The sequence below is a fragment of the Orcinus orca genome, chromosome 13 (assembly GCF_937001465.1).
Source record: "Orcinus orca chromosome 13, mOrcOrc1.1, whole genome shotgun sequence".
In the NCBI taxonomy this organism is placed as follows: domain Eukaryota; kingdom Metazoa; phylum Chordata; class Mammalia; order Artiodactyla; family Delphinidae; genus Orcinus; species Orcinus orca.
Genome location: NC_064571.1, coordinates 59,924,833 through 59,935,179, shown reverse-complemented (window position 1 = coordinate 59,935,179; position 10,347 = coordinate 59,924,833). Strand labels below are relative to the sequence as shown.

The window sequence follows — 10,347 nt, the reverse complement described above, 5'->3', positions numbered from 1 at the left end:
CTGAGCCTGCGCGTCCGGAGCCTGTGCTCCGCAACGGGAGAGGCCACAACAGTGAGAGGCCCGTGTACCGCAAAAAAAAAAAAAAAAGAATGCAAAACACTTGTCCCCATCCTCCTGTCCGCCCCTAATCACTGCTCCCTCTGCAAGGCCCCTCATCTTTTAACCTATCAAATAAATTACCTGTTATGTCTATCATTTCTTATCTGTCTCCCCCACTAGATTTAAGTCCTACGAGGGCAGGGATCTGTTTGGTTCACTGATACGCTCCAAGGGCCTAGAACAGTGCCTTGGCAGATAGGAGGTTTGCAATAAATATTTACCGTATAAACATGTGATGCGCCCACTGTTAGGTGCTCCCAGGTAAAAATTCCACGTATCGCCTGTGCCACACTCGCCCCACACTGACCAGTGGACCTTGACACTGGGCCTAGGTTACATGCCACACCCTAGCTGGAAAACAAGTTTTTGCTTCTGTTTTGGAGAGGTGGGATTCACAAGGTGAGAGTTTTCCCCAGCGTGGACACGTTGTTCAGATGGTACCAAGGCAGCCACAAAGCTAAGTCACTACGTTGGGCTACTGAAAAAAACGAAATCATATTTTTCATCAATTTCCTGTTTCTTTAAGTAGTGAACACAAGGAATGCATTCAAATTAAATGACAGTGAGGTGACAATTTATTAATACTTTCACAAAAAATACGAAGTTTATCTTCCATCATGTGGGAGGATATTGGCTTAATTCATATTATTATTCCCACTGATGTTTCACATAATGTGGGACATATAAAATGTACTGCAGATAAAAGTTATTTTCATTCCAACAGAGAAGAAAATGACAGGTGCAAAAAATCAAGTTTAATATCAAAAGAAAGTTGATATCAAAACATAAAAGTTTCTACATTTCAAAAAATGTGACAGTGAAAATATTACTAAACTTGTGATGAGTGAGATATACTTTATGCTGAGCCTCTGAAACTTCTGCTTTGAGGTTGAATCTTCTGCTCATAAATAGTGCAAGCAGAGCAGACCTTTTCATATTCTGACAGAAGGTGAAGTTTAAGAGTCCTTTAGTTCAAATATCCATTAGTTGTTCTTTGTCAGAAACACTCTTTAGAGTGTAAAACAGAAGCTCTTATGAAGAACAGGTGTCCAGCAGCCACCGCCCTGTCTTAGGGGAGTCTGTTTACTTGGAAGCCTCTGGCACTGTCAAGATTCCAGAGACAACCATCTTCTACTCTGTACAGCTGACGTAGAAGGACTTGAACGTGGCTCACAGTAGCAAGCCCGCTATTGCCCAGGGGAGTGCGACTTCTTATATTTGTATATGAGCGCATCTGTTTTTCCAAGGCTAACTCTGTAGCATTCCACTGGCACCAAAGAGCCGAATGGTGGCATTCTGTCCAAGCACTCCTGGTTACTGGCTGCAAATGAAGATGACGCTGGCTCTGATATGGCAGCTTTTTCTTCAGGATTCAAGCACTCTGTGCTTCCAGGTTTATCCGTGCGGCTGCCCTTGGAATTCAAAGGGACGCTGCTCTCTTCACAACTTTTAAGGCGCCTGTGGTGATCTTCGCTAAGCAACAACACGATGGTCCCGCCAACACGAAGCACTCTGTTACAAAAAAAAAAAAGGTAATTGGTGGGAGGGAGTATTTCCCCCTTTGTAGACAACACACAATCCCACTTTGTTTAAAATACTTGGTGTTTTTAATCTGAAATTTAATTTTATCTATTTAAATGAGCGGATTTTGATAATTAGGTGGTATCTTCCATAATGCATATTCATTATAGTAATTATGAAATCACCAGTACAAATCTGCTTTAATTATCTATTTTTACTCTATTTAAAAGGCAAGCCTCCAAGTAATGTGTAGTCACAGTTTAATAAATGATTGCACAAAGGAAAAGGCAAATGAAAGAATCCCGAGGAATTGGCGCATGTGAAAGGCAGCAGGCTGATGGCAGAAGAAAGTCACCAGGAAGGAGTAAGGACGTGAACAAAGAAAGGGCAAAAGGGAAGATCAGAAAAAGAGGGGAAGACCTTGAAATGTCAGCTTGTGGAGGAGAATTCATTTTCTCAATCATCTGACCAAAGTCCGAAGGGCACTTCTGTGGGAAAAGTGATGAAGGACATACTGTCCCCTGAGTTGCTAAAGAGAGGACTGACCAGTGGGAGAGAGGCAAGGGAAGAGTGAAAGAGTGAGGTGCTGTGGGAGCACCTTAGGTGGGGCCCACACCCAGCACTGAGAGTGGGGAAGATCCCCAGGGGATTCTCCCCAGAAGAATACCTGCAGCGGGTGTGAAGGACATGCAGGTGTGGGCCAGGCCGAGGGACAGGGCGGGACTAGAGCAAGGGGGGCGCTGGAGGCAAAGAAAGGAGCCAAGACAGGGAGCAGCGGAGAACAGGAGGCACTGGAAGTGCTTCAGCTCAAGGGCAGGTCAGAGGGGGCTGGGAGGAGGGGCAGGGCAAGAGCTCCGTTTGTGACGTGCCGAGCTTGGGGGCCGACGGGCAGCTGGACGTCCAGCCTGCAGGTGATGAGAAAGGCCAGCGCTCGAGGTGGAGATTTCACAGTTTCCAGTGGTAAACGGCAGATGAAGCCATAATGGGGCACGAGATCACCTGCGGTGGCAGAACAGAGAGAGGAGAGACAAGGGGCCAAGGAACAGACTTAACATTCAAGGAAGGGGGAAGAGCCCATGAAACAGCCTGGGAGAAAGTCTGGACCACGGTGATGTCATGGGAGCCAGAAGAGTAGAGTTTCAAGAAAGGAATGAAGAGTCCCAACAGTGTCAAATGCTACGGGACTAACAAGCGACGAGGGGATGAGAAGTTATTAGTGACTTAGTCGAGGGCAGGAGCCAATGCTGGTCTGTCGGAGTCAATGGGGGGCGGGAAGGTGAGGAAGCAGGGACGGCGAGCGTAGACTTCTCTTTGGAGAAGCTTGGCTGCAGAGGTAAGGAAACCGGGCGGCAGCTAGAGGACCAAGACTTAACGGGAACCCCTCGCCACGCCCAGCAAAGACGTCAGGAGCTTAAGCAGCTTTCCCTTATCTAAACAGTCAGCCCGTCTAGACTAGTCCGCCTCCAAACGACATCACACTTCAGCCTACGCTCGTGCTTCTCCTGAACTAGCGCAACCCGACAGGCCTGGTTCCCATTCCTGTCGCCATCTCCCCACCTCCCCTTCCCAGTTTCCACACAGGACACAACTGCAAATCCCTGAGACCTCTCTCTCTTCCATTATACTTCAAAGAAACTCCCAACTCCCACTTGCTTGCTTCCCTTTGCCCACTATGCTTTCCACACACCAACCTCCCTTCTCACATCAGGACGTCCAGCCCTGTTGTTTGTGTGGCACTGACACCCACTCCCTTGTCCCAGAGGTCAAACACCATCTCCTTGGAGAGGCCTTTCCTGAGCATCTATCTAAGGTAGCCACTGCTTCTCTCTCAGTCACTCTCTGGCAAAAATGTCCCTTTTAGTTTCCTTCATGGTATCAATCATGATCTGAAATTATCCTGTTGATTTATTCATGATCTGTCTTCCCACGCTGGAGTGCCAGCCCCACGTGGGCAGAGGCTCTGTCCTGTTCATAGCCAAAGCCCCAGTGCCTAGTACAGCGGGTGGATATGCAAGGCCACAAAAGTGTCCTGGGAAGGGATGGCTGGATCTGGAAAGAATGAGGAGATGAACAGGTTGAAGATAAGAATGAGAAGTGGGCAGAGAACGATCCTTGAGGAGGTAGGAACCAAAACACAGGCTACTGGGAGAGGAGGGGGCGAGATGAGGACAGATGTGGCTGTACCAGGGGACAGAAACAAAAACCATACAAGTATCTCTAAACACACAGGAGAAAACATCATTAAGATAATAAATGAAATATAATTTTTTACCTACCACATTAACAAAAATAAAAAGACTACCATACTTAGGATGGCAAGATTTAGGAGAAAATGAGTACTCCCAAAGACAAAAACTGGTATAACTTTTTTGACAGTAGTTTAGCAATAATGTATCAAAAATATGGAATGTACATAACCTTTGACCCAGCAATCCCACTTCTAGGAAATTATTCTAAGATATAAAAGTAGAAGCAGAAGCAGTAATATAATAACAGTGACAATAATGGCAGTGACAGCTAATATTTATTGAGTACTTATTATGTGCCAGCCACTGTGCTAAATGCTTTGTATTATATATCATTTAATCCTCAGAATTCAAGTATATTCTGTTAGCACAGCCATTTTGCAGATGAAGAAACTGAGGCACCGTGGTTTTAAGTAACTTGGTTATTACAGTAAGTTTGAAAAACTGGTGCAAAGATGTTCAGAGCGTTGTTCTTTATTAAAATGAAAAAGTGGGGGTCACCTAAATGCTCATCCCTATTATGTATACGGGCTACATAATGGTGTATCAGGTACATTATAACAACTGATCAGAAAGGAGATTCATGACATATATATATATATATATATATATATATATATTTTTTTTTTTTTTTTTTTTTTTTTTTTTTGCGTTACGCGTGCCTCTCACTGTTGTGGCCTCTACCATTGCGGAGCACAGGCTCCGGACGCGCAGGCTCAGCGGCCATGACTCACGGGCCCAGCTGCTCTGTGGCATGTGGGATCTTCCCGGACCGGGACACGAACCCGTGTCCCCTGCATCAGCAGGTGGACTCTCAACCACTGCGCCACCAGAGAAGCTCTCATGACATATTTTTTGAGTGGGAAAAAAAAAAGGTTATACAGTGCAGTAAATTAAGGATGATCCTATTTATGTATGGCTAGAATTGAAAACATGTTATCTATTTGTGTGTATGTCCATGGAATAATGTCTAGCAGGACATTCACCAATTAATTTACTATAAATTTTTTCACATAATGGAGAAAATAAGAAAGTAAAAATCACCTGAAATCCTGCCACTCAGAGATGAACATTTTTGATAAATGTTCTTCTAGGCAACTTTCCATGATCATATACACATAATTTCTTACTAAGAAAGCTATTCAGAAATTATAAAGCAACATTTCCCAAATTGTATTCCTCTGAACACTAGTGTAGTATGAGAGATTATTTCTTGCTAAAAAAAAAAACCCAAGAATTATGTGGTCAATAAGTTGGGGGAAACTCTGCATCAAACAACACAAAAGAGATTTCTCTTTTGCGTGTGAACCTGCAAGACTAGGGGTAGGTGATACAAATACCCAAATTATTTGAACTTGAAAGGCATTAGGCCTTAACCTTCTACCACTAATCTCTGTTCCAAGCAGTCTGGTATATTCATTTTTTTTTAATGAGGTTTTTTTTTTTTTTTAACATTAATTAATTAGTTTATTGTCTGTGTTGGGTCTTCGTTGCTGCGCGCCGGCTTTCTCTAACTGGCGAGCGGGGGCTACTCTTCGTTGTGGTGCGAGGGCTTCTCATTGCGGTGGCTTCTTGTTGGGAGCATGGGCTCTAGGCGCGTGGGCTTCAGTAGTTGTGGTGGGCTCTAGAGCGCAGGCTCAGTAGTTGTGGCGCACAGGCTTAGCTGCTCCGTGGCATGTGGGATCTTCCCGGACCAGGGCTTAAACCTGTGTCCCCTGCATTGGCAGGGGGATTCTCAACCGCTGCGCCGCCAGGGAAGTCCTACTCACTGTTTTTTGAACACGCTTTTTGCTTCACTGTTTACTCAAGAAATACTTGTTGAATATCTGTATGTATAAAACATGGTGCGGTCTCCTTTTTTATTCTTTGCAAATTTCTAAATTTCATTGAAATCAGGTTTCTTCCATGAATCCACCTCAAGTCTTTTGGGGATGTAGTGACTTCTTCCTTGAAGCTTAGCAAATTTAATTTCTAATTTTGCTCATCTGTTTTACATGGTTGTATTTGAGAGGAAAGTGCAAATATTATACTTCTCTGAAGCACTTTACATACGTGAAATTGTTATTGCTGAAATAAATTGAAGGAGGAAATAATTGACCAGCGCAATTATCTGTCTGGGAATTTAAAATTCTGATTGCATGTTCTTTCCTGAAGAATCCAGTGCTGTTTGACATTCAGGGCCAACTATTTCCATTGCCTATTGTAAACAGGTTTACTGACCTCTTGTATTTTTTCTTATTTTTACTAACACAATTCCCCCTCCATTCCCTTCCATTTTCTATCTAGAGTCTTAAACTATTGGTAAACCACTGGGAAAAAATGGTATGTGTACTTATAATATATTATATACATCCCCATCTACTTTCCCAAAGCATTGGAAGTGGTTTACACTAAAAAAGAGCTAACAGCCCTTCTAGGTGCCTAGCACTGTTCTAAGAGCTTTAAATCCACTGACTCCTCAGGACAATACTATGAAGTAGGTATTATTATTTAAAGATTAGGCGCAGGGTCGTTAAGCAACGTGCCTGTGACAGAAGATCTATTGAGTAATAGGGCCAAGATTACAGCCCAGGTATTCTGGCTTCAAAGCCCGTGATCTTCACCACTACATTACACTACACGGCCTGTATAAAACCTCAAACCAGAAAAGTCAAAGGCCAAACGATAAAGGCTGAGGGCAGGTGGCAAGGAAGCTTGGTCACAGGAGCAGGGAAAGTTCCTTATGTACAAATACATAAACTTTGAACTGACTCTATGGAGGCACCTGAATTATGTGGGAAATCTTGAATGTCTTCCTGACTCTCAGGTAAAGATTTAAATTTCCTGAAACAATGTGAGGGCAGTCATATCTATCACTGCCTCATTTTCAGTTACCTAGAACAAAAACCAAAACTGGTGTAGAGAAGGTGAGGCTGGTCTAATTTTACTAAAGCTGAAAAGACTGTCTACTCCAAACACTGCCCTCCACTGACTTGTGGAAATGTTTAAAATACACAGCACTAGATCGTCAGGTAGGCTAAGCCACCATCTCTGGTGCAAAGTTCAGGTTAACTGTAAATTTCCATATTAAGTGTAACATGCTCCCAGAGTAGTATCTCACAACGAGCTGGCTTCATAGTATACCTGGTGAGTTACCTCGCCAGCAAAGGCTGTGCTTATTAACCCTGGTGGCACAACAGAATCACCTGGGGGGCCATTAAGAAATACCAACGCCCAGATTCTACCCTGGACCAGTTAAGTTAGCCTCGGTGGGGAGGAGTGGAGGATGGGCATCAGTATTTTTCAGAAGCTCCTGAAATGATGTTAAAATGAAGTCAGAGTTACAAAATCTCCAGGGGAATGTGCTGTCAGGCACATATAAGGGGATATAGGAGCTCAGGAAATGTCTGAATTACAGGTGCTGAGATCCCAGGTGATGTCATGAGTTAGGTAACTGCGTAACAGGGTTACATACAGGCTCGTGACCGTGTATGTTATCCTGCACCATCAAATGCTCAGTGGAGACAATTTAATATGAACTGACTCCTTATCCATGTCCTTTCTTTCCTCTGTGAAAGGTTCTTCCTTTTATCAACTGAAATGATCAGGAAAATACATATTCAGGCCTCACTGTTTGAACCTCTCCAAGAAATACTTACCCTGAGGTTGACCTGAGAATCACTACATGAATAGCACCTTTGCATTTTCATTTAACAATCAACAATGAAAGTGTCCATTCTATGTGACTGAATGTTCTGTATGTAAATTCTGTTCTGCTCCTTAGTAGCTCTGTGATCTTGAGAAAGATCATCTTTCTGGGTCCCAGGTTCTCCCCAGTAAAGTGTGGGGGATTAACACAAAGGAGGTAGGGTTTTGGGGAGAATTAGAAGTAAATACGTAAATTAACTAGCTCAGAAACTGAAATATGTCATTGTTTTACATATTCAAATTTCAGGCAGTAATGAAAAATTAATATCTTTTCCTGAATAAACTTATAGTATGATGATATAGAATAACTATTTCAATTATAAACTTCTGATTTGAAACCTTAGAAAATTAAGCTATAAAAATTGGGAAATTACTAAAATGCAATCAAATCTTAAGAGCTACGATACATTCTGGTTAAATGCCCAATAGCTCAAAAATTGTGGAAATAAATTCAACAGCTCACCTTTCCATTTCTTGTATAATGTGTTTGATGTCTTTTCCTAACTTAAACTTTTTCCCAAATGGAATATCGGAAATAATAGTATCGACACTTTCTGAAGGCAGTGGTAATTCTGAAACACAAAAATGAGAGAATCTGATGACAGTAAGTTCAAACATCTGCAACCTAAGTATGAGAAAACTGAAGTACACTGGATTATTTTTGCATATTAAATAAAATTTAGGGTTGCTAATACTGTTTCTAAGGAATTACAAGATCCTGAAAGGCTTTCATAATCACCAAAGATATATGGCATAGTTGTTGTATTCCGTTCTTTGAAAAGTGTTTTTTTTATATTGGTATAATAAAATATGACATAAGCAGAATTTTAAATTAACCAGAAAATTCAACTCTTTAAACATATTACATGAATAGATAATTACTAGATCCAAGAAGAAATATATTAGGATGTCTAGAAAGACCTTTTACAAAATTACGTCCTATAACTTTCATTTTTCTTTTCATGATCATATATAAAATTTTGCATGATCTATTTGTTTTTAAGAGAGGTGGCCCATAGCTTTCATTGTGGTTTTAAAGGAGACCCAAAGGGTTAAGAACATCTACTTAAGTCCTAAGACTAGAGAAAAGGCCAAACAATCAATAATCAACAAAATGAATATCATCTCTAAAACAAAATACAGTGTTTGATTATCAAATCTAAATTTCCTTCTCAACTTTACATCTTATTCTCAGAAATCAGATTACCATAAGGTAATCTTACCTACACCCAATCTTAACTTCCACATTTTCTGAGTAAACTTTTCACTTTCCAATTATTTTACTTCCACCACCATCTAAACTAAGTTAGATAACCATTTTTATTTTGGAAAGCATCTAATTCTATAGAAACGCAATAGAATTTAAATAGTCTTTACTATCTGAATACAATACAAATTTTTGTTGGCGGGAGATTTAAAAACAAAATTAAAAATCCTGTTATCTGGGAGAGTCTAATGAACACTTGCTGATCTTTCCTAGTTCTGACCTTACCCGAGATTAGTAGAAGAGCAGGCTGTTAGAAAACAAGTAACGGGATAATATTCTGTTCGGACTAGGCAGGAAATCTTTTCTCCATGTCACGTTTTGACTTCATGCCTTTGGTTTTAGGTTACTGATATGGGACACATCCATTTGAACACTGTTAACTATACTTTTTGTGAAACTACTGAAGACAATGTACAGACATGGTTATCAAACGTTTCTACACGAGGAACCAGGCAGTAACTTACTCCTGAGATTGAGCCCAAGTCTTTTGTCTACTTAAACACGCACATACATGAGTTGCCCATCTTCAGATTTGGTAACATTTTTTCCCCTTCTGGTTGGTGTCTATTTTTATTTGCAACTTTTCTACTCTGTACCATATAATTTGCCGAACTGCTTTAAATCATTTTAGAAGCTGAAGGAATAAACTTCGAGATAGAAGAGAGTAACTTTTTACAAAGTTCTAGAACTGAGTGGTGTTATCTTCCAATAAAACATAAAATAATCTGAACTTCCGTTGATGTGGCTTTTGTTGTGTAGCCTCTGGCGTCAGACAGCTTGCATTTGGCTCTGCCACTTACTAGCTATGCGACTTTGGGAAATTATTGCTTCAGTTTTCTCATCTGTAAAATGGGATAAGACTACCCATCTCAGAAGTTTACAAGCGAGGAACTCACGGAAAGTATGTAAAACAGTGCCTGGCATGTAAAGAGCACTCAGTAACTGTCAGCTATTGTCATTATTTACAATGTCCTCTCTGAGGTGTATAAGGAGATGACAGCCAGGTGGAGACCAGTGGGTCAGAATCCTTCAGGGAAGCTCTGCAGAACTTCGCAAGTCCTTGTCACCGCGCCTCAAAGGCCTGGGGGGGCAACTACTTCCAGATGGGCCTCTTTCCAACTCACCTTCCCTTTAGCATGGTTCTCAAAGTGTGTCCCTAGAGAAGCAGCATCAGTATCACCTGGGAACTACAAATGCAAACTCTCGGGGCCCCCAGCCAAACCTATTTAGTGCGTATCAGAATCGACTGAAGGGCTTTGGTGGAACACAGACTGTGGGCCCCGCCTCCAGAGTTTCTGATGCAGAAACTCCGAAAATCACGAGCAGTTGACCCGTAAGATTAAACACGCAGTAAAATCTTTTAAATTATTAAATGTTTAAACTGCCTGTGAACAAAGAGTTTGTAATTAAGGAGATAAAATTCTGAAATAGAAACAGAACTCAAAACAAGTAAAAAAACATCTCTTTTTTACATCTCTGCAGGATGATTCAAGAACATGAAAAAAAATTTAAAAGACTGGTATGTCT

General features: G+C 41.4%; 1 protein-coding gene across 10 annotated transcripts in view; it reads right to left on the bottom strand.

The window, feature by feature from the left end:
- Window positions 1–656: 656 nt before the first annotated feature.
- The window catches only part of THUMPD2 (THUMP domain containing 2), a 45,765-nt gene continuing 36,074 nt past the window's right edge, over window positions 657–10,347 (bottom strand). For 8 of the 10 annotated variants that reach the window (XM_049695824.1, XM_049695825.1, XM_049695823.1 and 5 more), the window contains 2 exons: window positions 8,017–8,125; window positions 657–1,611 (listed from right to left, as the gene is read on the bottom strand). In XM_049695824.1, coding sequence (XP_049551781.1) covers window positions 1,287–1,611; window positions 8,017–8,125 — 434 coding nt within the window. In that variant the 3' untranslated portion in view covers window positions 657–1,286. The remainder of the gene's footprint in view (window positions 1,612–8,016; window positions 8,126–10,347) is intronic. The other 2 variants (XM_049695828.1, XM_049695829.1) reach the window with 1 other exon arrangement.